Source organism: Ranitomeya variabilis, chromosome 8 (genome assembly GCF_051348905.1).
Source record: "Ranitomeya variabilis isolate aRanVar5 chromosome 8, aRanVar5.hap1, whole genome shotgun sequence".
NCBI lineage: Eukaryota > Metazoa > Chordata > Amphibia > Anura > Dendrobatidae > Ranitomeya > Ranitomeya variabilis.
In genome coordinates, this window is record NC_135239.1 from 16,873,931 (window position 1) to 16,901,604 (window position 27,674).

Sequence of the window (27,674 nt, forward strand, 5' to 3'; positions counted from 1 at the left end):
TAGAGGTGTAAGAGGGTTCGGTGTTTTGTTTTTACTACTCACTAGACACTTGTGAAAAGGCAAGAAAATGAAACGTTGCTAAACGGAGTTGTAAAATGCACCCGATTGTTTGCGGAATGAAATCTTTTAATCTTGCACATTATCTGTCGTGAACCAGCCACATTGATAATAGAGTGCACTTCTTCCAGTATTACAGGCTTAAAGGCAAGGGCTAGTATTGAGATTTAGTTAAAGGTATGGTACCGCGATTGTAGATTATTAATAAATCACTGTAATGTAGCATAACATGCTGCTATAACCAAGTTTTAAATGCATGTGAAACAGATTTCGTGTGTTATATGTGTTTAAAGAAGGAACTGGGGGCTGACATCTTGGTTTTGCAGCAGTAGCACGTCACTAGCAGTGTCATTTTACAGCACCCCATGGACATAGGAGACAATAGACAGGCGCTGACCCTATCTATATTAATAGTGTTTTCTGTATCTCAGACCAATAGTCTATGATGAGGGCACGGACCTATGGATGCCTCTGAATTTGCAAGGTTTGTTTGATTTGTGAAGCATTTAGGTATTGGAAGCGCTCTCTTGAAGTCTCGATACAAGATGACCTTAATAAAGTGATGATATTGTTGGTCTTCAAAATCCAATTTTTCACAGTTCCCCCTAGAGGCAGTTGATTAGTACACTGTCCAGACTAATAGTGTTGTTGGTCTTTTCTTCAGCTGGCAACAGTAGTTGGTGATGGAACTGATCTTTATGGTCTTTGCTGGGATCCTCCATGATGGTGAACTGATTAGGTGCCAGATAGTCCACCTTGCTGTGCAGCAGGGAGGGAGATTGCTTAATTTCACAATGTGGCAACATTTCTAATGCCCGAATATTCTGGTCATCCAAGTAGCTGGATGTTTCAATTTCGCTGCGCCCCAGGTAGTCTGAGGTTCTCATCTCGTGGTGCCCCAGGTAGTCTGAGGTTCTCATCTCGTGGTGCCCCAGGCAGTCTGAGGTTCTCATCTCGTGGTGCCCCAGGCAGTCTGAGGTTCTCATCTCGTGGTGCCCCAGGCAGTCTGAGGTTCTCATCTCGTGGTGCACCAGGTAGTCTGAGGTTCTCATCTCGTGGTGCACCAGGTAGTCTGAGGTTCTCATCTCGTGGTGCCCCAGGTAGTCTGAGGTTCTCATCTCGTGGTGCCCCAGGTAGTCTGAGGTTCTCATCTCATAGTGCCCAAGGTAATCTGAGGGTCTCATCTCATGGTGCCCCAGGTAGTTCGATGATTTTAGATCCTGATGGACCAGGTAATCTGATAGTGGATGTGCAGGGTGTAAGGATTTGTAGAAACGACCTTGCGAAGGTTTCATGCTCTGATCTGCTAACACATCCCTGCAGGAGCAGTGAGAAGGTACTTTGCTGTCCTCTTGAGCGACCCTGTTGATTATAAGGCCTATTTTATAACTGAATACAGCCGGCGAGGTCTCGTCTTCACTGTCAATCTCTTCGATTTCTAATGTCTCTATTTCATTATCTGAGATACTTGCTGCAGCGTTCGGAAGAATCCCACTTTTCTCCTGTTAAGAAATTCAGCATATTATCTTGGGTACAGCTCTTATGCTAGGACAGGCTGAAAGTCCAGCTGTATATATAACAGCCAGCAGAACCATGAATGCAGCTCTGAAGTTATACAGTGAAAGGGAATCCTCTATCTTGGTGATGGCCAAGCTCTGCTCCTCTGCCCACAGCACTATTCCATAGAAGTCATCTGGCTATTTCACTGTACCTGGTTGGAGATGTACTCCTTGGCCCACTCGCAGTTGGCTGGGTCAGGGATCGGCTTCCTGCACCAGTGAGGGATGAGTCTTGATAAGAAGAATTGCAGCCTGGGATGAAAACGTATAAATCAATATATTAATGGAAGTGACACCGCTGCATTGACATGAAAAGCACGCTGATGCTAATAACACACATCAGACCCCAGGGATGGGTCATCATGGCTGAAGGTCCCGGTCGCTGCCATCTTAATATTCTCATGAAGCTCAGCCACAGGCTGCAAGAAGTATTGATCCATAAAGTATAATAAATAAAAAAATAACTGCAGGTTCTAGATCCTTAAGGGTACTAAAAATCATGTGAAAATAGTGTAAAAATCTATAAAAAAGGGCAAATTTTCTCAGCATTAAATAACGGTGAAAAAATAATTTATCGCCATATAAGTAAAAGTCCGATGTAACGAACGATAGCTTTGCAGGTTCCTTAAAAAAAAAAAAAAAAGTGATGTCATATGTACCTCAAATTGGTATCAATAAAAATGTCAGCTCATCATGGGGAAAAAAAAAGCCCTCATGGCTCCAGCAACAGAAACATATAAATGTTTTTTGTTTGTTTTTAAAGTTTAATTTTGTACAAAATATTTTTGCTTTGTGTTACCGTTGTTCGTTACGTAGTTTTGGCACCTTTGAAATTGTTCCAGAAAATGAAGACTTCCCCCCGAAAATTATTGCACTTACATGTTTTGTTACACATGTGTAGAACATAGCACGTGTAATTTACAATATTTTTCTGGGAGGAATACTTCATTTTCTGGAACCGTGTCAGAGGTGCCAACGCTTTCAGCTCTGACCGTATATATAAAAAGAATGTTTGCAGGTCTTGGTATCTCCGTAAAAGCACTGACCGGGATAATCCCGTTTATTTTTAACCATTTCATCCCAGTTGGAATTTTTTTTTCCCTCCTGTTTATCAACACATTACATGGAAAATGAATGTTGGCATTAAAAACTACACCTCTTCCTGCAAAAAACACGTCCTCATACGGCAGAAACATAAAAAGTTATGGTTATTTTACGAAGGAGAGAAAAATAAGTTGCAAAAAATGAACAGTTTTCTGACCCTTAAACAATTAATTTGTCTATAAATATAAAGTGGGAAAATCTGGTTAGTTTTTTTTTTTGTTTGTTTTTTAATTAAAAAACTAAGTGCTTAATCTGCTGCAAATTAGCAACATCTGACGCAGGTCTATAGTACACCAGTGACCGGTCATAAAAAATGGCAGTCATGGGACAAGTCCCCTATCAAATAAAGGAGAGTAATGGAATTCATATTACCTCTGTTTTTCAATTAAAATGCTAATCAGGAAACCGATGACAAGGAGGATGACCACAAACACGACCACCATTGTGTCCTCTGAAACGAAAATGTGAGATTATTGGATGACGTCACATTCTTTAATCTCGTGTATCTTATTAGAAAAAAAAAAAAAAGATCTTTTCAGTCTTATCAGTCACTTTTCTCTCTGAACTGGTTATTTACTCTCAAATGTCTCTTCAGTGAAGGAACCAAATTATACCTGCTGCCTATAGAAGTTTATGGAGAGCAGAAGTAAACACTGCAGATGTAGTGATTAGGGTATACAGAGGGGAAAACAGCAGAAGTCATATATTGTCCAGAAATAGTCTTATTCCTTATGGATGCACTGGAGATTGCAGGTACATTCTATATAGAGCCTTTCCGCCCTCCTAATTTTGTGAATGTAGATGGCCATCGCTATGTGATATAAGGGTTCCCATACATACGAGATAGCAGATGGTCCCTGCTCCCTCCATACATAGATGACAGCTGACAGCCCATTCTCCAGGATAACCCCACACATAGGTGATAGCAGCGACTGTGCCCTCTCCCAACTGCCCCCCCATACATCGGTGATAGCCGCCGTTCCCCTCTCCCGACTCCCCCATACATCGGTGATAGCCGCCATTCCCCTCTCCCGGCTGCCCCATACATTGGTGATAGCCGACATTCCCCTCTCCCGGCTGCCCCCATACATCGGTGATGGCCGCCATTCCTCTCTCCCGGCTCCCCCCATACATTGGTGATAGCCGACATTCCCCTCTCCCGGCTGCCCCCATACATCGTGATAGCCGTCATTCCCCTCTCCCAGCTCCCCCAAACATCGGTGATAGCCGCCGTTCCCCTCTCCCAGCTCCCCCAAACATCGGTGATAGCCGCCGTTCCCCTCTCCCGGCTGCCCCCATACATCGGTGATGGCCGCCGTTCCCCTCTCCCGACTCCCCCATACATCGGTGATAGCCGCCGTTCCCCTCTCCCGGCTGCCCCCATACATCGGTGATAGCCGACATTCCCCTCTCCCGGCTCCCCCATACATCGGTGATGGCTGACATTCCCCTCTCCCGACTCCCCCATACATCGGTGATGGCCGCCGTTCCCCTCTCCCGACTCCCCCATACATCGGTGATGGCCGCCGTTCCCCTCTCCCGACTCCCCCATACATCGGTGATAGCCGCCGTTCCCCTCTCCCGACTGCCCTCATACATCGGTGATAGCCGACATTCCCCTCTCCCGGCTCCCCCATACATCGGTGATAGCCGACATTCCCCTCTCCCGACTCCCCCCATACATCGGTGATGGCCGCCATTCCTCTCTCCCGGCTCCCCCCATACATTGGTGATAGCCGACATTCCCCTCTCCCGGCTGCCCCCATACATCGTGATAGCCGTCATTCCCCTCTCCCAGCTCCCCCAAACATCGGTGATAGCCGCCGTTCCCCTCTCCCAGCTCCCCCAAACATCGGTGATAGCCGCCGTTCCCCTCTCCCGGCTGCCCCTATACATCGGTGATGGCCGCCGTTCCCCTCTCCCGACTCCCCCATACATCGGTGATAGCCGCCGTTCCCCTCTCCCGGCTGCCCCCATACATCGGTGATAGCCGACATTCCCCTCTCCCGGCTCCCCCATACATCGGTGATAGCCGACATTCCCCTCTCCCGGCTGCCCCCATACATCGGTGATAGCCGACATTCCCCTCTCCCGGCTCCCCCATACATCGGTGATAGCCGACATTCCCCTCTCCCGGCTGCCCCCATACATCGGTGATGGCTGACATTCCCCTCTCCCCCATACACAAACTCAGCTTATTGAGCTATTAGGATGACAGATGACTAATGTCTATCCTCTGCCTTGCAGCTTCTCTAAAGTGAGTGACCCTCACAGAACGTCACCATTATTGGGGTGTAGAAATGCAACATTTGATATAAGTGGAAACCTGTATCCGTGTCCTTATCATCGGGCTGGACGTAGGCCGATATCAGTGGACTCGGAGGACTCTCTCCAGCACCATTCGAGCTCGTCATCTCCAAAGAGTAATGGACATTATTCTCCAGGTTCTCTATCTTGTACTGGTAAAGACTGGACTGGTGGGAAGGTACTGAAATAATAATAAAAAAAAAAAAATGAGGTCCATGCGAAGAATATTGATCAATGCATTATAGGCAGTCAATGACCCGGCTGCAGAGTCCCGATACTCTGTGTCTCTGCTTAAAATATGGAGTAAAGAACTCTATAGCGATCCCTCCTCAATATCATCTCTTTTGATTTTGCCTTAATTAAGAAAATGCCAAAAATTATGGAAACTGATACTGTCTCCTTACTGTAGGTAACTGCAGCAGGAGCCTCCCCCCACTGTTCTGCCATATTCACAGTCAGTCATTCAGTCTGGCCATAAAACTGCAATCTTGTTGCAGAGGAGATGTGCGGGTACGACCCGACCGTTCAACATTAATATATATATATATATATATATATATATATATATATATATATATATATATATATATAATTAATATTATTAATTTTTATAGCGCCATTTATTCCATGGCGCTTTACATGTGAAATACGGGGCAAATATAGACAAATACATTAGACATGAGCAAAAAAAAAAAAACAAGGCACACGGGTACATAAGGAGGGAGGACCCTGCCCGCGAGGGCTCACAATCTGCAGGGGATGGGTGATGATACACTAGGAGAGGGCAGATATATACACATATATATATACACATGTATATATATATACATACATACATACATACATACATTATTCCCGGCCTCTACAATGTTGTTTTCTAGGTCACTCACTGTTAATAATGCGAGTCCCCTGTGTTGCAGCCCTAAGGTAGATGCTGTAGTGGGTGATGCACCCCATCTGCTCCACAGCGGGGGTCTCCTGCCACGTGACCAGGACAGAATTGTTCTTGTGCATTTTATATTTAAAGTCCGGACCACTCAGGGGCGCTGTGGAGATACCAGAATGATGTATAGAAGGTAGGGATTAATGCTCAGGTATGAGGGCGACACAGCAGCCATCCAGACCTATCCATACCTGTCTGCTGGGTAGACCCCCGCGTGACGCCAGGGGGTCCGGCTCTTCCTCCCCGCAGCAGGTAGACGGAGAACTGATAACAGATATGGGGCCTGAGGTGACCTGCACAGAAAAGAGCAGGACAGGAGTAAGACGCCGAACTTTAAGGCCATGTGCACACTTTGCGGCCTCCCTCTGTGGGTTCACCAGCAGCGGAATTGATAAATCTGCAGGGCAAAACTGCTGCGGTTATCCCTGCAGATTTATCGCGGTTTGTTTTGCGATTTCCGCTGCGGGATTACTCCTATACTATTGATGCCTCATTTGCCGCTGGTTACCCCTTTTTTTTCCTCAATATGCAGCATCAATAGTAATGATAAAAATAATAAAAATTGGTTATACTCACCCTCTGATGTCCGGATCTCCTCGGCGCTGCACGCGGCGCTCTGGTTCCAAAGATGCTGTGCCGAGAAGGACCTTCGTGACGTCACGGTCATGTGACCGCGACGTCACCGCAGGTCCTGCTCGCACAGCAACTGAGACGGGACGGCCGCGTGCACCACTGAGAGGTGAGTATAACATTATTTTTTTTTTTATTTTTTTTTACACTATGCTTCCCAGGGCCTGAAGGAGAGTTTCCTCTCCTCCACCCCGGGTACCACCCGCACATTATCCGCTTACTTCCCGCAACGTGGGCACAGCCACATGCGGGAAGTAAGCAGATCAATGCATTCCTATGGGTGCAGAATCGCTGCGATTCTGCACAAAGAAGTGACATGCTGCGGGTTGTAAACCGCTGCGATTCTGCGCGTTTTTTCCCGCAGCATGTGCACTGCGGTTTGCGGTTTCCATAGGGTTTACATGTTAATGTAAACGCAATGGAAACTGCTGCGGACCCGCAGCATCAAACTCGCCGCGGATCCGCGGTAAAAACCGCAAAGTGTGAACATGGCCTAAGGCCATATAATGTAAAATACCGGAGATAAAAAGATCTGTGCAAAAACAGCACAATATCGACTAACGCATAAAACCTAGAATATTAAAAAATGCTGAAATTTTAGTGTTTCAGATTTTTGAAAATTACATTCATGGAAGAGAGATTTGCAAAAAACAAATATTGTCAGATCAGTGGCGCCTCCTAGTGGTTACCTGATATCGTTACCGATCTGTTCTCTTTGGGGACCATGATCCAGTTTGTACGGCTTTGATCCATTTCTGTAGGATCTTTCCATGTTACTACTTGATCGTCAGCCGATTCGGTTTTATATGGCAGCTCCCAGCGGAGGGTGATGTTTTCTGGGCTGCTGGTTATGGAGATGACATTGGTGGGGCCTGCGAACCCTTAGAAATTAAATAAGAAATAATTGAAAAATCACCAAAAAGTGTTTAATTTGTGTCTACTTTAGAAAAACAATTTTTTTTAAGTGTCAAGGGATCCCGATCTCTTCAGGATGATGGACACGTTGCTTCTCCTGCATTACACAGACCATACATTGATGTGAATGGACAGTGTAATGCCCCATTCCACCTGTGGGGGCGCTGCATAAACATTAAACACTTACTGCCAAGTTCACCTACAAATTACAACTCATCACTGAGAGCGGGAAAATATAGGTTTTTACATTTGCTTAATTTAAAGGTGCACTTGTGACAAATATGGATGAAAAGCTGACAACTCCTTTTACATAGAGGTCTGCTCTGATATAACCGGTGTCTTCATATTTCAAAGGGTGTTTTCAGGGTCACGTTAATTATTTTTTTTTTATTATTTTTTTTTTTAAACAGCAATCATTGCATTGCAAAAAGCAAAATCTATAAGTGCCTGGGGATGAACTGTAATACCAGATGCAACCTGGGGATAAAATTGGCGCTGTTCTGTGAAAATGAAAAAATACACACTTTCTTTTAATCCTGGAAAATCTCCTTAAATCTTAGGCTACGTTCACATTTGCGTTGTTGTGTGTTGCGTCGGCGACGCAACGCACAACGCATGCAAAACACATGCAAAACGCATTGTTTTGTGACGCATGCGTCCTTTTTTTGCATGATTTTGGACGCAAAAAAATGCAACTTGCAGCGTCCTCTGTGCCCTGACGCGTGCGCCCAAAAAGACGCATGCGTCACAAAACGCAACACTACACATGTCCATGCGCCCCCATGTTAAATATAGGGGCGCATGACGCATGCGGCGACGCTGCAGCGCCCGACGCTGCGGCGCACAACACAAATGTGAACGTAGCCTTACAGGGTTAGAAAGACACAGCTGCTTTCTTTAAAAAATAAAAAATAAATAGCGCCACAACTGTCTAGAGGTTGTGTTTGGTATTGCAGCCCAACTCCATAAATTAAATGAGCTGTAATACTACACACAATCTACGGATGAGTGCGATGCTGTTTTTGGATGAAAGCAGACATGTTTTTCCTATCCCTGGATAACCCCTTAAAGGCATTATGCCAAATAACGCATACAGCTTGAACATTGTTGGTAGACTGCCACCTTAACAGCGCCCCCTTATGACCAGGACAAGCAGTGCAAATCCAAAGATTGTTACTTATGAAATGTTACCTTCCTGCAGCCACCACTAGGGGGAGCTCACTGCATACACAGTATATGCAGCCCTCGCTGAAGTCAATGGGAGTAATGTACCTACCCAGCTCGCTCCCCAGAAGGATCGGCAGGTACTTTCCTATATCAGACTTACCCCCGAGGCTGCGAGTCGTGACCCTGATGTACGCAGGAGAGGAGCTGCCCATGGAGTTGTGAGCCGACACCGTCATCACGCAGCCGTCCGTGTCAATGTTCCTGCTTAGCCGAGTGTCTGTGCAGTTCTGCACATAAACCCCAGGACGCTCGTTGTCCTGAACGGTCACTTGGTAAAATCGTATCTGACCCCTGAACTCCGATAAATTCATGTACTGCAAGAAGAAAAAAAAAGAAAAAGGGAGATTGATTTTATAGGATCTAGTATATCCCATATTCACCGAGGGGTTGAAATCAAATAAGCCCTGTTCACACAGGCTGGATCTGACATCCGCGACCAAATCTGACGGCCGTCCATATCCCACGTCTCCCAATCACAGGAAGCAGAAGAAAATCTCATTTATTCACTATTTCTGGGCCGGGTCACCCTCAACAGATCAATGACGTGTCTACAGATTCCCAGATCTCGATCAAGTCTGATCCATTGAGGCCGTACAGAATAACATGCAGGACTTAAAGGGGTTCTCCGGCAAGTTTTAAAGGTGGACGCCGGCATGGAGGAAGAAAGAGTAAAACCTCCTATCCACCCCTGGACTCCGCTTCTCACCCCATCACTGACGCTCCGACAGTCTCCACGGATCGGGAGCGATTACATCCTGATCTGGCCCTGCAGCCAATCAGCGGCCTCAGCAGGCAGATCACCGGTGATTGCTGGACCAGAAGTGACGACATCACAGAGACTGTCAGATCCCAGGATCTCCTGTAAGTGATCTGCTACTAGCGTCTGGTGCATGTAGGGTAAGACACAACCAGAGGACTTGTGGGGTCCGGGCCAGAGGGGAAAGCAGACCTGCACAGTAATAAGCAGATGGCTTAGAGGACGTTATTCCCAAATAGTGAGTTCTCCCGAACCCACAGAAGAGGCCGTGACTTACTGATCACTGGGAGGCTGAGGATTGGGCTCCGCGGAGGCCGGCCTTCATGGAGCAGCAGTGAGCATGCTCAGGCTCGGCTGCATTCATTGGTTGTTTCCAACAGTCCCAAAGTGGAGCATACGCAACTCCGCTCCAGTCTGCACTCTCAGATCCCCGATATTAGGATCATTGGGGGTCCCAGCGGTCAGACCACCGGTGACCAGTAAATTATCAACTATCCCATAAATAGGGGAGAACTCACTACTCTGGGAATAACCCTTTATTGTTATTGGTGATACAGTGTAATTATTACTCCCGATACTGGACCCCCTGAATAATTACAAAGAGAACGATGAGGGTCCTCATGTAGGCGTCATCACATAAAGGGAACCTGTTACTCGTTTTAAAGGCATCATTACGTTAATGGATGTGACAACCTGCGATTTGTCTTTGGAACACTGTTATTAAAGGAGCGTCGCGGGGAAAACGGCTTCTGCCCAGTGCAGGGTCTGCGAGGACGAGAGGCAACACTAACCCAAAGAACAGTAAAGAAGGGAAGCCCCCGGAAATAACAAAGTATCAGTTATTCCTTTCCTATAGCGGATAGGCAGCAATGTCCGGGGTCGGGCGCGGGGTCCCACGTTGGGCAGCTTTACCTTCCAGAAAATGGTGACTTTGTTGCTCCTCTCTAATTTGTACCACGCTGTAAGTTTTCCATGTGGAGCTAAAAAAAAACGAAGGAAACAAATCAGACTATAGACACTTGTACAGAGATTGCATCAGTCTCCGGCCGACATCTATCCATTTCCGGTCACACTACAAGTCCCAGCAGACCTGTCATTGAAGCTCCTGCTCCCTAATGCAATTTGTTTCACTCCCCTACCAAACATTATTTGTAATACTGGTACAAGTGACGACTCCTGTTTAATCAATTCAGTGCCCCACAGAAAATAAAACCCATGTATACTGACCGCCTGCAGTCACTGATCGTCTGCAGCTCATCAGTAATTCATCAACGTGAACATAGGGCTGGCTCACACTGGCGATTAAATCAGGAAAATACAATCTGATTAAAAATCGGAATGCAGTCGTACCAATTTAATCCTACGCTTCTGTTCTCAATTGCATTTTTTTTCCTTCTCTGATCGGATTGCGATAAGACAGGAAAAAAAATTTGCTGCACGCTGCGATTGCATGCGAAATTCGGATCTCACACACCCATATAAATTCATGTGTTCGTGTGAAACATCGCACTGCACTCAGATGTCACCAAAGTGCAGGGCGATTTCCTTGGACACAGGGAATGAAGGAGACGGAGAAATTAATTTCTCTGTCTCCTCCACACCTGTGCTCTGATTCTCTGATGTGAAAGGATGGGAGCGCTGACACTCGGCTCACACAGCGGATACCCTAGGCTAGTGTAACTCTGAAAACAATACAGGCTGCAACCAGTCAGTGGCTACAGATTGGCTGCAGTGCTCACATGACACAACAATGTTACACAAGTGCTGGGAGACCCAGTGACAAAATCGCTGCAATGGAAGGCCAAGTTTCCATATTTATGCTGGCACTTAAGTAGGGGCTGTCCACAAACTTGACAACCCATTAAATAGCCACATTAGGAACAGAAGTGCACAGCTCCTCTCCAATTTTTGTGGGTGAAGGGAGGTCACAGCTCACCTCCTCCTCCTCCTGTACAGTGACTGATAGCACCTCTGTATACAGCTGATAATACAGGATCCACCATTCACAATAGGTGATGTCACAGCTCACCCTCCTCCTCCTGTACAATGACTGATAACACCTCTATATACAGTAGATAACACAGGATCCACTATTCACAATAGGTGATATCACAGCTCACCTCCTCCTCCTGTACAATGACTGATAACAGCTCTATATACAGCTGATAACACAGGATCCACCATTCATAATAGATGATGTCACAGCTCACCTCCTCCTGTACAATGACTGATATCACCTCTATATACAGTAGATAACACAGGATCCATCATTCACAATAGGTGATATCACAGCTCACCTCCTCCTCCTGTACAATGACTGATAACACCTCTATATACAGTAGATAACACAGGATGCACCATTCACAATAGGTGATGTCACAGCTCACCTCCTCCTCCTGTACAATGACTGATATCACCTCTATATACAGTAGATAACACAGGATCCACCATTCACAATAGGTGATGTCACAGCTCACATCCGCCTCCTGTACAATGACTGATAACACCTCTATATACAGTAGATAACACAGGATCCACCATTCACAATAGGTGATGTCACAGCTCATCTCCTTCTCCTCCTATACAATGACTGATAACACCTCTATATACAGTAGATAACACAGGATCCACCATTCACAATAGGTGATGTCACAGCTCACCTCCTCCTCTCTTTACTAGACAGTTAACATAAAAAAATTATCTTTAACATAAAAATAATTTCAATTATTGGCCATTTTTCTGATGACACATTCCCACCTCATATTTTAGCCCTGCTGTAGTTTCTACCCAGTTTTGATACAATTTGGCCTCCATTCTTACCGTCCTCTGGGGTCTGGTGGGTGATTACGCTTCCCCAGTTGCTCCACTTTCCTCTGTCGATCACATATTTACAAGCTGCCTGGAACTCATACTGTGACAGCGGACGTAAATCGTGCAGAGTCTGGGATCTGTTGTTCAGGATTTCCACCTGCAGCCGAGAAGCGCAGAACATCGGTCACAATTACAGATGTGGACTCACACTCTATAGTCATCTGAAATGAGGACATTATTGGAGTTTCTTTCCTGCACAAGGTTGGAAGCAGCCGCCACTAGAGGAAGTGTCATGATCTCTGCAGGCAGAGATCATAGCAAGCCTATAGAGGGACAAGCTCTCGGAAGATGGAACTATACTGACCATGAACTAAGCCTGCCGCGCAACTAGAAATAGCCAGGTAGCATTTCCTATTTATCGCTAGATGCCCAGCTCTGGCCTAAGACCTAAATAGCTAGCAGAGGGAAATATAAGACCTGGCTCACCTCTAGAGAAATATTCCAAAGAAGACAGTAGCCCCCCACATATAATGACGGTGAGTTCAGATGAAACAACAAACGCAGCAGGAAAATAGTCTTAGCAAATTTGAGGTCCGCTTACTAGATAGCAGAAGACAGATAGTGTTTTTCTGCTGACCATGAAGGTATACTAACAAAACACCATCCAGAGATTACCTCAAACTCTGGCATTAACTCATAACGCCAGAGTAGCAATCCCTGATCAACGAGAGCTTTCCAGACACAGTAACAAAACTTCAGCTGTGAACTGGAACAAATAGGCAAAACAAAACATGGACAAAAGTCCAACTTATCTAGTAGTTGTCTAGAAGCAGGAACAAGCACTGAGAGGCATCAGATAACATTGTTGACCGGCAAGAAACCACCAGAGAAATGAGCTTAAATAGCGACACCCACTACTGATGGAACCAGGTGAAACAGGAAAGAGGATGACAAGTCCAATTCCACAAGCGGCCACCGGGGGAGCCCAGAATCCAAATTCACAACAGTACCCCCCCCTCAAGGAGGGGGCACCGAACCCTCACCAGATCCACCAGGGCGACCAGGATGAGCCCTATGGAAGGCACGAACAAGATCAGAAGCATGAACATCAGATGCATTGACCCAAGAATTATCCTCCTGGCCGTAACCCTTCCAGTTGACCAGATACTGGAGTCTCCGTCTGGAAACACGAGAGTCCAAAATTTTCTCCACAACGTACTCCAACTCACCCTCAACCAACACCGGAGCAGGAGGCTCAACTGAAGGTACAACAGGTACCTCATACCTGCGCAATAACGACCGATGAAAAACGTTATGAATGGAAAAGGACGCAGGGAGGTCCAAACGGAAAGAAACAGGATTAAGAATCTCCAATATTCTATAAGGGCCGATGAACCGAGGTTTAAACTTAGGAGAAGAGACCCTCATAGGGACAAAACGAGAAGACAACCACACTAAATCTCCAACACAAAGCCGAGAACCAACACGACGATGACGGTTGGCAAAACGCTGAGTCTTCTCCTGGGACAACTTCAAATTGTCCATAACCTGCTCCCAGATGTGATGCAATCTCTCCACCACCGCATCCACTCCAGGACAATCCGAGGATTCCACCTGACCGGAGGAAAATCGAGGGTGAAACCCCGAATTACAGAAAAACGGGGACACCAAGGTGGAAGAGCTGGCCCGATTATTGAGGGCGAACTCTGCCAATGGCAAAAAAGCAACCCAATCATCCTGGTCAGCAGAGACAAAACACCTCAGATATGTCTCCAGGGTCTGATTAGTCCGCTCGGTCTGGCCATTAGTCTGAGGGTGAAAAGCAGATGAAAAAGACAAATCTATGCCCATCCTAGCACAGAATGCCCGCCAAAATCTAGACACAAATTGGGTACCTCTGTCAGAAACAATATTCTCAGGAATACCGTGCAATCGGACAACATTCTGAAAAAACAGAGGAACCAACTCAGAAGAAGAAGGCAACTTGGGCAGAGGAACCAAATGGACCATTTTAGAGAAACGGTCACAGACCACCCAGATGACAGACATCTTCTGGGAAACAGGCAGATCTGAAATAAAATCCATCGAGATGTGTGTCCAAGGCCTCTTAGGAATAGGCAAGGGCAACAGCAGTCCGCTAGCCCGAGAACTACAAGACTTGGCCCGAGCACAAACGTCACATGACTGCACAAAGACTCGCACATCTCGTGACAGGGAAGGCCACCAGAAGGATCTTGCCACCAAATCCCTGGTACCAAAAATTCCGGGATGACCTGCCAATGCAGAAGAATGTACCTCAGAGATGACTCTGCTGGTCCAATCATCCGGAACAAACAGTCTATCAGGCGGACAACGATCCGGTCTATCCGCCTGAAACTCCTGCAAGGACCGCCGCAGATCAGGAGAAACGGCCGACAAAATTACTCCCTCCCTAAGGATACCTGTGGGTTCAGAATTACCAGGAGAGTCCGGGTCAAAACTCCTAGAAAGGGCATCTGCCTTAACATTCTTAGAACCCGGTAGGTATGACACCACAAAATTAAAGCGAGAAAAAAATAAAGACCAGCGCGCCTGTCTAGGATTCAGGCGTCTGGCAGTCTCAAGATAAATCAAATTTTTGTGGTCAGTCAATACCACCACCTGATGCCTAGCCCCCTCGAGCCAATGGCGCCACTCCTCAAACGCCCACTTCATGGCCAAAAGCTCCCGATTCCCAACATCATAATTCCGCTCTGCGGGCGAAAATTTGCGAGAAAAGAAGGCACAAGGCCTAATGACGGAGCAGTCGGAACCTTTCTGCGACAACACTGCCCCAGCTCCGATCTCCGAAGCGTCAACCTCAACCTGAAAAGGCAGATTCACATCAGGCTGACGCAACACAGGGGCAGAGGCAAAACGGTGCTTAAGCTCCTGAAAGGCCTCTACAGCATGAGGGGACCAATTAGCCACATCAGCGCCTTGTCTGGTCAAATCAGTCAGTGGTTTAACGACATCCGAAAAACCAGCAATAAATCGGCGGTAAAAGTTGGCAAAGCCCAAAAATCTCTGAAGACCCTTAAGAGAGGAGGGCTGGGTCCAGTCACAAATAGCTTGCACCTTGACGGGATCCATCTCAATGGAAGAGGGAGAAAAAATATACCCCAAAAAGGAAATTTTCTGGACCCCAAAAACGCACTTAGACCCCTTCACACATAAAGAATTAGACCGCAGAACCTGAAAAACTCTCCTGACCTGCTGGACATGAGAGTCCCAGTCATCAGAAAAAATCAGAATATCATCCAGATATATTATCATAAATTTATCCAGAAAATCGCGGAAAATATCATGCATAAAAGACTGGAAAACTGAAGGGGCATTAGAAAGACCAAAAGGCATGACCAAATACTCAAAGTGGCCCTCGGGCGTATTAAATGCGGTCTTCCACTCATCCCCCTGCCTGATCCGCACCAAATTATACGCCCCACGAAGATCAATTTTAGAGAACCACTTAGCACCCTCTATACGAGCAAACAAATCAGTAAGCAATGGCAATGGGTATTGATACTTAACAGTGATCTTATTCAAAAGCCGATAATCAATACATGGTCTCAAAGAGCCGTCTTTTTTTGAGACAAAGAAAAACCCAGCTCCCAAGGGAGAAGAAGATGGACGAATATGTCCCTTTTCCAAAGACTCCTTTATATATTCCCGCATAGCAGCATGTTCCGGCACAGACAGATTAAACAAACGACCCTTTGGATATTTACAACCCGGTATCAAATCTATGGCACAATCGCACTCACGGTGCGGAGGTAACGACCCAAGCTTGGGTTCGTCAAAGACGTCTTGATAATCAGAGAGGAACTCAGGGACTTCAGAGGGAATGGACGACGAAATAGAAACCAAAGGTAAGTCCCCATGAATACCCTTACATCCCCAGCTCAACACAGACATTGCTCTCCAGTCCAAGACTGGGTTGTGAGACTGCAACCATGGCAATCCCAGTACCAAATCGTCATGTAAATTATACAGCACCAGGAAACGAATAATCTCCTGGTGATCCGGATTGATACGCATGGTTACTTGTGTCCAGTATTGTGGTTTATTATTAGCCAATGGGGTGGAGTCAATCCCCTTCAGAGGAATAAGAGTCTCCAAAGGCTCTAAATCAAAACCACAACGATTGGCAAAGGACCAATCCATAAGACTCAGAGCGGCGCCAGAGTCAACATAGGCGTCCGTGGCAATGGATGACAAAGAGCAAATCAGGGTTACAGACAAAATAAACTTAGACTGAATGGTGCCAATGGAAACAGACTTATCAAGCTTCTTTGTACGCCTAGAGCATGCTGATATAACATGAGTAGAATCCCCACAATAGAAACACAATCCATTCATCCGTCTAAAATTCTGTCGCTCGCTCTTGGACAGAATTCTATCACACTGCATACTTTCTGGCGTCTTTTCCATAGACACCGCCAGATGGTGCACCGGTTTGCGCTCCCGCAGACGCCTATCAATCTGAATAGCCATTGTCATGGACTCATTCAGACCTGCAGGCACAGGGAACCCCACCATAACATCCTTAACGGCATCAGAGAGACCTTCTCTGAAAGTTGCCGCCAAGGCGCACTCATTCCACTGAGTAAGCACAGACCATTTACGGAATTTTTGGCAGAAAACTTCAGCTTCGTCTTGCCCCTGAGATAGTGCCATCAAAGTTTTTTCTGCCTGAAGTTCCAAATGAGGTTCCTCATAAAGCAAGCCCAAGGCCAGAAAAAACGCATCCACATCGCGTAACGCAGGATCCCCTGCTGGCAATGAGAAGGCCCAATCTTGAGGGTCACCCCTGAGCAAGGAAATCACAATCCTAACCTGCTGAGCAGGGTCTCCAGCTGAACGAGACTTCAGGGACAAATAAAGCTTACAATTATTTCGGAAATTCTGGAAGCTAGCTCTATTCCCTGTGAAGAACTCCGGCAAAGGAATTCTCGGCTCAGATACCGGAGCATGTACCACAAAATCTTGTAAATTTTGTACTTTCGTGATGAGATTATTCAAACCCGCAGTTACACTCTGGAGATCCATTATTGTCAGGTGCACACAGAGCCATACAGAGATTAGGAGGAGAGAGAGAAAAAAGACTGCAGCAAGGCAGACTGGAGGAAAAAAAAAAAAAAAAAATTCCAGCAGACTTCTTATAACTCTCCTTTCTCAACCTGGGTCTTTAACACTTTATTGGCCGGTCAAACTGTCATGATCTCTGCAGGCAGAGATCATAGCAAGCCTATAGAGGGACAAGCTCTCGGAAGATGGAACTATACTGACCATGAACTAAGCCTGCCGCGCAACTAGAAATAGCCAGGTAGCATTTCCTATTTATCGCTAGATGCCCAGCTCTGGCCTAAGACCTAAATAGCTAGCAGAGGGAAATATAAGACCTGGCTCACCTCTAGAGAAATATTCCAAAGAAGACAGTAGCCCCCCACATATAATGACGGTGAGTTCAGATGAAACAACAAACGCAGCAGGAAAATAGTCTTAGCAAATTTGAGGTCCGCTTACTAGATAGCAGAAGACAGATAGTATACCTTCATGGTCAGCAGAAAAACACTAACAAAACACCATCCAGAGATTACCTCAAACTCTGGCATTAACTCATAACGCCAGAGTAGCAATCCCTGATCAACGAGAGCTTTCCAGACACAGTAACAAAACTTCAGCTGTGAACTGGAACAAATAGGCAAAACAAAACATGGACAAAAGTCCAACTTATCTAGTAGTTGTCTAGAAGCAGGAACAAGCACTGAGAGGCATCAGATAACATTGTTGACCGGCAAGAAACCACCAGAGAAATGAGCTTAAATAGCGACACCCACTACTGATGGAACCAGGTGAAACAGGAAAGAGGATGACAAGTCCAATTCCACAAGCGGCCACCGGGGGAGCCCAGAATCCAAATTCACAACAAGGAAGCCTGCTGCATCTGCACATTGCTCCCCCACCACTACAGGGCGTCTGCTGCATCTGCACATTGCTCCCCCACCACTAGAGGGCGTCTGCTGCATCTCCACATTGCTCCCCCGCCACTACAGGGCGTCTGCTGCATCTGCACATTGCTCCCCCACCACTAGAGGGCGTCTGCTGCATCTGCACATTGCTCCCCCACCACTACAGGGCGTCTGCTGCATCTGCACATTGCTCCCCCACCACTAGAGGGCGTCTGCTGCATCTGCACATTGCTCCCCCGTCACTAGAGGGCGTCTGCTGCATCTCCACATTGCTCCCCCGCCACTAGAGGGCGTCTGCTGCATCTCCACATTGCTCCCCCGCCACTAGAAGGCGTCTGCTGCATCTCCACATTGCTCCCCCACCACTACAGGGCGTCTGCTGCATCTCCACATTGCTCCCCCGCCACTAGAGGGCGTCTGCTGCATCTCCACATTGCTCCCCCGCCACTAGAGGGCGTCTGCTGCATCTCCACATTGCTCCCCCGCCACTAGAGGGCGTCTGCTGCATCTCCACATTGCTCCCCCGCCGCTAGAGGGCGTCTGCTGCATCTCCACATTGCTCCCCCGCCGCTAGAGGGCGTCTGCTGCATCTCCACATTGCTCCCCCGCCGCTAGAGGGCGTCTGCTGCATCTCCACATTGCTCCCCCACCACTAGAGGGCGTCTGCTGCATCTCCACATTGCTCCCACTGACTCCAGCGCTCCCTCTAGTGGTGGATTTCTATAACTGAATTGTATTTCTGTGAGCACTACTGTTTATTGGGGACAGGGTGCTGCACAAACATCAGGGGCGCCACGGTTTATTGAGGCAATTCGTTTTTGCTCTTATAAGGGGCAATCATTTGCCATCTTTATGGGGAAGGGCACACTGGTCAGCTAGCAGTTCCTATAGGGCTATGATCTCAGTGTGGTGGGTCAGGATTGATTGGGGTTGGACTTTTGGGACCCCACTGATCACAAGAACAGGGTTCAGGATTGCACTAGTAGAGCAGGGTGCGGAGCTCGGCGATCTCCAGAAGTCCCATAGACAATGAATAAAGCACGTTCTAGCGATCGGTCTCAGCGTTCAGACCCCTCTGCGATCAGCAGGCAGGGCCCATAGGACACCACTAACCAACATGTGACCCCTACAGATCGCCTGGTGCCAAAAGCCTGCGCCCGTGTAGCAGCATTATATAGACAGGGCATGGCACTGATTGCTATGTTTGATCACTGTATGTCAGTAGTATGTTTGCACTGTATAATGGCGCTGTGCCATATAATGGTTCTGCACTGTATGGCGGCACCACATAGCATCGTCATTGATGCAACTTCATGGGAGAGTTACTGTATATGGCACTATTATTTGTCTCTTATAATTAGACACCATGCGGCAATGTATGCACTATATGTCCATATACCATATACCTGGGGGGCAAACACTGAGCATTACCTGCTTCCAAGCGCTCTCGTTGGTGATGCGATACCGTAGCCAGAAGTGTCGGACCTCCTGCTGGGTGTGTATGGTCACCGTACAGCTGTGGGACGTGTCACAGGTCACAGTCACCCCACTCGGCGGACACGGCCTCACTGCGACATGGAAGGAACATGTGTTACAGTTTACTGACTCGTAGTTAAAGGGATGCGAAACTAAAGGGGGTGCAGAGGCAGCAGATGGAGCTCCTGGTGCCTGACGAGGCTCCACAGACCCTCAGCCACAGAGGCACAGATTGTCGGGGTCCGCTGCAGATTTTGTATTGTGACCCTGAAGCTTCATGTGTATAATAAAACAGCGGTGTTATAAGAGGGGCAGAGATCAGACCCATCACCGGAGTATTCCTGGAGCAGTGGGAATGAAAAAAGAGCAAAAAATGGACACTTGTATTACAAGTATTGCCATAAAGAACCTGGGATGCTTGAGACCCCCGGAGACTCCATGTAATGCACTATTTCCAGCCTAAAGATCTCGGAGAAGTGCTCAGGGCGCCCTCCTGTCTCCGCAGCTCAGCACTTCTCGCGATCTTCTGAGCGATCGGTGGAGGTCTCAGGACCCGGACCCCTCCGATAAAGGGTTAAACATTTACTTATTTTTTAAAGTAACTGGTGACGGTCAGTGAGAACGCAGGAAGCCATACTCCGCTACTCACAATTACCTTCACTTTTCCTGTCCCCGACCACAAACCCTCCAGATGTCGAGAGATCTCCTATTATTACAGAATGTGCACAGCGTCCGCTTTCATAGGTGCCGAGGCTGCGGCATTGTAGAAGATGTTTGCCCTATAATGCCATGATGTGTCAGCAGACAGAAGCTATAAAGGGGCGGCCGGAGGATCCAACGCGTCTGTACATGAGACACACAGAGGCCACTGATGTCAATGTGCATCATGTAATACTTAATTTTTCCAGTGGTGGCGCTGGAGGGAAATGTAACACTTCCTGATGCGTTTGCTGCAGAGTAGCCCTGATCGAGGAGGATCTCTGCGGCAACTAAAACTCGGGGAATTTTAAGAAAAAAGCAGTTTCCAAACCAAAAGCTACAAAAATAGAAGTTGTACACTTCTTGGACAACCCTTTATTTAATGCTTCAGAGCGCCATGTGAAATAAAAGCTCCCTGTACTCAGCATCTGGACACCCCATGGCTCTGCCCGTTCTCGCTGTCATTCAGACGCTCACCTGCATCAATGTAAGAGAACGTGTGAGGCATCGAGACGTTTTCTCCCAAGTCGTTTGATGCTCGCACCAGAGCTGTGAATTCATCACCGACAGAGATGGAGACTGGCAGCACCGCAGACTGATTTGTTTGTGAGCTGTAAAAGCTGGAAACCATCACAATATCTGTTTTCTTCAATAGCCTGGAAGACACAACTGTAATAGTTTAGTCACTTATCTTCATTATATAATAATAATAATACTAATAATAATAATAGTAATAATAATTGGACAATTTCTTTAAGGCATAAAATGTTGATTTCCCCCAGTCACCACTAGAGGGAGCTAAGGAGCTGGCTGTATACACAAAGCTTTCTCACTCATTAGCTCCCTCAAGTGGTGGCTGCAAACAATGATATGTTCCATTTTACGGCACAGCAGGGGGCTGGAGCTCTACTTCAGTCTAAAAATAATCAGTGCAGAATATTGGAGACCTGACAAATACTCAACTGCAAAATCCAGGTTGTTCCAATGAGTGTTTCTCTTCCAGATTCCCAGGAACAGGAAATGTTTCCTAATTCTCCCTCCTGTTCACAAGTGACAGAACTCGGTTTATCTGGGGGATCTGAAAGACAAAATAACTCATGTTCAAGAAGAATGAAATGAGGGCAGAAAACATAAACCCCAGATAGTTTCCTTGGTAGTAATTGGTTTGATTGGGGGAGGGGGGGCTCATGGTTTTGCTCCATCGGATGCCGCAGAGAGCGCCATATGGCGGCACACAGACTGTATGTGGCTCCATGGAGTCCTTATAGATGCACTGTGATATTATACATTATTAAAGGGGTTGTCTAGTTTAGAAAACCAATTGTCTATAGACTGTCAGGAAAATCCAAGTTATTATAGTGCCCAGAGTCCATTTTCTGATACTTACATCCAGCAAATACGGTTATCACACAGAGCATTTTACATTTCCAGCACTCGTAAACCGTGGCACCAGGAGGAGGTCGGAGGTCTTGTACAATGACAGAATTCTCCGTAACTCTCCCCGGCACTATTGTTTTCTGTCTTTCAATTTTCATTTCCCCCTTAGATCCCAGGTTGCAGGGTCTGCCGTTACCAGTCAGCGTGCACGTGAGGTTCATAGGATGACCGTGGGCTATCACCGCGCTCGGGCTGGCCTTCATTACAGCCGCTGGGCAGGATTCTGTGGATGAAGGACACCGTTGTGAACTTCCTTTAATATCATCTTAATGTTTTGTGTATACAGCACCTCTGCAGACTTATATGTCTCCATAGCTACAGACTGCAGTCATGTTTTATTCTCTTCCTAGTGACTGGCAGAGAGATAAAAAGAGAGAAAAGTAGCGCTTGACTGTAGGCTCAGGCTGGTTTTGCAGATTAATTCTCAGCTTTGCTGTATAGACTGGGTCTGGATTAGCAGAGTTATGTCATTGTCATTAGAGGGTTAGCAATTTAATGGTAGCTCTGTTGTAGTGATAGAGGCCTAGATGAGGCAAGATATGCTATACCCACAGGTAGGACTCTGTATACAGCTCCTCTCTGGGACTGGAAACTTCTGGAGGACTGTGATAAACGTTGACATTTCGCTCTGAATTGGCTCCCATTTGTTGAAAATGCCATAAAGCGCCACAACTGCTGCACTCTCTATACACACAATACAGGAGGCATATGTCTCTAATATGAGGAAGCGTTCAAAAATAATATTTAATGTTAAGAAAAAAAAGAAAAGAAAAATACGTTGACCGACATTTATCAAAACCTTAAAAATTTGCACCAAATCTTCAGTGTGATCACTACTCCGCCACTAAGTATTTATCTAATTCTGCAAATGAAATAAGCGCAAATACACTTCCCAATGTCAGACAAGAGCCTGAGTCAATTGTCACAAGTCAATGCAAAGCTTTTTGCGCAAATTGTGACCTTTTTTCCTGCATATTAATTGATACACTTAGAAAAGACCAATGTGTCAAATATCGCACATGAAGGTAGAATTTTGCTCAACTTTCGATCATATAAAAATGATTGCAGCATAAATGTATTTGTTCCATGTTTTTTTTTTTTTAAGGCCATTCTGAACTTTCCTGATATACATGACTTTTTATATGATGAAGGGGTAAGTTTTTTCTTTATGGAGAGTGACATGCCACGTCTGGCATACCCAAGGATCATGCAAGGTAGTGAAGTCTCCTCATACTGGCCTGGCATACCCGGCATGTCACTCTCCTTAAGGAGAAACTTATTCCTTAGATCCCAGTCTTAAGGTACCTTCACACTAAACGATATCGCTAGTGATCCGTGACGTTGCAGCGTCCTCGCTAGCGATATCGTTGTGTTTGACACGCAGCAGCGATCTGGATCCTGCTGTGATGTCGCTGGTCGTTGAATAAAGTTCAGAACTTTATTTGGTCGTCAGACCGGCGTTTATTGTCAGGTTTGACACCAAAAGCAACGATACCAGCGATGTTTTACGCTGGTAACCAGGGTAAATATCGGGTTACTAAGCGCAGGGCCGCGCTTAGTAACCCGATGTTTACCCTGGTTACCAGCGTAAAAGTAAAAAAAACAAACAGTACATACTCACCTTCGCGTCCCCCGCCGTCCGCTTCCTGCTCTGACTGAGCGCCGGCCCTAAAGTGAAAGTAAAAGCACAGCGGTGACGTCACCGCTCTGCTGTTAGGGCCGGCACTCAGTCAGTGCAGGAAGCGGACGCCGGGGGACGCGCAGGTGAGTATGTACTGTTTGGGTTTTTTTACTTTTACGATGGTAACCAGGGTAAACATCGGGTTACTAAGCGCGGCCCTGCGCTTAGCAACCCGATGTTTACCCTGGTTACCCGGGGACCTCGGCATCGTTGGTCGCTGGAGAGCGGTCTGTGTGACAGCTCTCCAGCGACTAAACAGCGATGCTGCAGCGATCGGCATCGTTGTCGCTATCGCTGCAGCGTCGCTTAATGTGAAGGTACCTTTAGCCTCTCACCTACCCAAATCAGATCTCATTATTTGCACTCAAGAGGGGCAACAGCCCAAAACACCGTGTCTGCAAACGTAGATTCTGATTTGGCATATTGCAAGGCTCGTTAAAAGGTCAGAATTGGCTTTTAGGATCGCTACGTCCACTAGGTGGCGCTAGAGTTCTAGTTCTCTTCCTCTCTGTGGAGACAATGTGTGTATTTATGTGATGATAAATGTTCTCCGTTTTTTCTCTTCTTCACAGTGACATCTAATTCATGAAACAAGAGTCACACAAGTCATTTCCTGAAAAAAACTTTTCTGTTTCATTTCTACTTTTACTAAAGTTGTTCTCCGCGCTACATGTGAGCGGGACTTCCCCATTACCCATGAATGTGATTATTTCTGCAGACGCGCCGTTATTTCTGCACATAGAATAACAATGACGAGGAACCTGCGCCTAAATCATGACAAATCCTGAATATTCAACAAGTTTAATGCAATATACAGAAAAAAAAAATAAAAAGTCGAATCTTTCATTGATTTACCGACCTGCACGTGATATCTTTGGACTCCACATGATAGTGATAGTGAGTGTCATCCACGGGAACCAAAGTTTCTCCATAAGCTGAAACTAAATATGTAATTGTGTCCTTGTCACAAAATAATAACTCTTGCGAACAACCTTCCGCAGTTAAAGGGATTGTCTAGTTCAGGAAACTTATTAAAGGGTTGTTTCCTTCATAAATTAGTATTGTACATAAAAGCAGTTTTGCAATTCCCTGCTTAGTTAGCTTTTCCTCCGTTCTTGAGATATTAACAGTTCGTTGCCTAGGAGACCAACCACCGCTGCTAAACAAAAAAAACTTGTGCGGTGATTACAAGCTCTTTTCTATTGCGCTTGTAAGCGCTGTTTTAAAGTTGGCCAGAAACACTGTTGCTTCCTAATTAAGAACTTTCGAGCCAGACATGAGCGGTGGTCGTTTCCTAGTCAATGAGTTGTAAACATTAGAAAAAGGATAGTATCTCGGGACAGGCTGCAAATTTTAATAAGCAGCAAATTGCAAAAAAATACTTGCATTCACTATATCTGACAATATACATCTATGAAGAAACTCACCAAAGAGTTCTAAATTAGTTTGTAGGGTCTTAAATTCTCATGTCCAACCTGCAGGACTTGATACATCTATGAACATAGTGTAATGCCACATGTCTCCTGGAGAGGCGCTGCTGGGCTATGACAGTTCAGACTACAGATGATTGTTGGGGGTCTCAGCATGCCCTGCTATTTGTAAATATAAAAATGTTCCATAGATAAAACAACATAAAGAAAAATCAAAGCAAAATATTTACAAAGTTTCTCAACTTTTTCAAATATTTGTAACAAATTAAATGATCCCAAAATCACAAAATAAACATTGTATCTCATCTAACCTTCCGGAATAGTACATGACTTCTGATCTGTGTGATACTGATCCTGTGGCTCCACTGGAAGAGCTCAGTGATGGCATCGTTAGCTCATATATCTGATACATACTTTCGTTTTTTAGATTTTTTTTAACTACATTTTTCTGTGTTTTCAGGATTAGTTTGATCTCCCATTGCAATAATAATAATAATTAATAAAATAATAATAAAATAATAATAATCATATTAATAAATATTAATATATACTAATATAAGTATATTAATATTAATATACATACTAATATATAATTAATTTATTAATACAATAATACATAAATAATAATAAATAATATAATAATTATTACTGCTCCTTTGGATTTTGTTGTTGATTATGAGATTAGACATAGATTTTGGAGATTGACGGGATTGTTCTTTGAATGTGTTTTATCTATTATGTCCCATCTTATATTCCTTTGAGGCTCCGCACATAACAGACACTTGCTGTAAAATTCCCCATTTGTGGCTACGTGGTTTACACACAAAACGTGTTAGTCACAGAGTCAGGTGAAGCTTGCGCGCTATGGAGGCCATCAGGCTTCTTGTTAGTCATGTGATTTGATAGAATAAAGTTCTACAGAAACAAAAAAACTAAATTGAAGACAGGTTCATGAATTTGGTCGTATCTGGAGGTACTGGAGATTTTTGACTCCCCTCTCCCCATTAAGGGCACATTCAGGATTTGCTAATCCTAAGAACATTGCACCTTTGATGGTTCCCTGTGCTCAGTGGATAATGGAGGAGGCTGGTCTAGTTCCCCCACCGTCAGTGAACATGTTCTGGACAGCAGCGCCCAACATTAGGGCAGAAGGCTTTAATAAGGAGGGGGCGGCCATCACAATGTAAGAAACTGGCGCGGAGTTTGTGGTCAGTTTACATTGATAACGTGCATATCAATATCAAAGTAATTGACACCCATGAGATTCTCCCTTGTTTTATCTCTTCACCTACTCATAGAATATAATTGTGAATGTTGTGAACAGTTATTCAGTGCTACAGACTGGACACCCTCCAGCACTATATGTTCTGGGATTACATCCTAATCTTATCTATGGCATTTGTTCACTTTTGAAAAAAACTTTTCTGTTCATATTCACTGTAGAGATCATCTACCTTCTACACGCGACACAATCTATAACTTATGCTGCAACACAATAACCAAATCATAACAAAAATGCAACTCGAATGTATCGAACTGTGTACAATGTAACCGATAGATAAATGCAATATATTCTATCCAAATCTTAGATCAGCTATAAATCTCCGGCAAAGCCATGAAAGGGCCGCAGTGCACAGTATATGGGCTCTCTGCAGACCAATAGCTCATGATAAAACAGGACTTTTTTTTGTCTGTGACAGAAGTTGTTTGCTGCTTTGGAGAAGGTGATAGTGACCCCTGTGAGGCTGCATCAATAGTCTGTACACCCCTGATCTATGTGACATTCTATTTATCATAGATGGAAAGATATAAGATCTACTGTATATGAACTGTACATTGAGATAGATAGATAAATATGAAATAATTTCTATCTCTGCAAATCTTATATCTTCATGTCTATATATTTATCTTTCTCGCATATTTCAATCTATATCATATCTATTATCTATCTATTATCTATCCCATATCTATTATCTATCTATCATCTATCATCTATCTATATATTATCTATCTATTATCTATCTATCTATCTATCAATCATCTATCTATCTATTATCTATCTATCTGTTATCTATTCCATATCTATTACCTATCTATTATCTATCTTCTTCTATCTATATTTCTGTATTGGATAATCCCACATATAATGTACATCCAATGTGAACACTGTCCTGCCATCGGTCTATATTAATGATCTAACACCTGCGTGAAAACGATGGGACATATTTAATATGTAAGTTCCCTTATAACCAGTTGTTTTGTGATCTGTGTGATCCAGTCTTGGAGATCTGGTTTAGCAGCAGACATTTCTGTAGAGCCCACCTGTGTGTGCTGTGTATGTGTGCGGGGCAGGATCCCCCCCTTGCCTTACCTGCCTGTGGTCTCCGCACAGATGCAATGTCCTAATCATACGGACCCCCCGTGTCTGGCCATATTCCTCGTACGTTCTCATCCACACTGGAGACATAACCGACGCTCAGAGGCTGCAGTGCCGTCTGGGGAGTGAGCAGCGCGGAGGATCCTTCATACTCAGCCTACAAACCACAAGACACACAAGTCTCCACCTCACCCATCAGCAGAGCAGACGCTCCGGGTGTCCCTAAAGTCTGGACACAGGCGAAAATACATATTTTAAAGAGATGCTACTGATT

General features: G+C 45.4%; 1 protein-coding gene across 1 annotated transcript; it reads right to left on the reverse strand.

The window, feature by feature from the left end:
- Window positions 1-27,674, reverse strand: IL12RB2 (interleukin 12 receptor subunit beta 2). The gene is made up of 17 exons (XM_077277266.1): window positions 27,395-27,674; window positions 25,021-25,185; window positions 24,453-24,528; window positions 21,863-22,135; window positions 21,439-21,553; window positions 20,953-21,131; window positions 19,732-19,868; window positions 12,320-12,467; window positions 10,412-10,479; window positions 8,843-9,056; window positions 7,290-7,481; window positions 6,162-6,263; window positions 5,918-6,073; window positions 5,047-5,208; window positions 3,093-3,171; window positions 1,769-1,868; window positions 1-1,559 (listed from the first exon to the last, which is right to left on the reverse strand). The coding sequence occupies exons 3-17, from the start codon at window positions 24,523-24,525 to the stop codon at window positions 663-665; spliced, it is 2,895 nt and encodes a 964-aa protein (XP_077133381.1). The 5' UTR covers window positions 24,526-24,528; window positions 25,021-25,185; window positions 27,395-27,674; the 3' UTR covers window positions 1-662.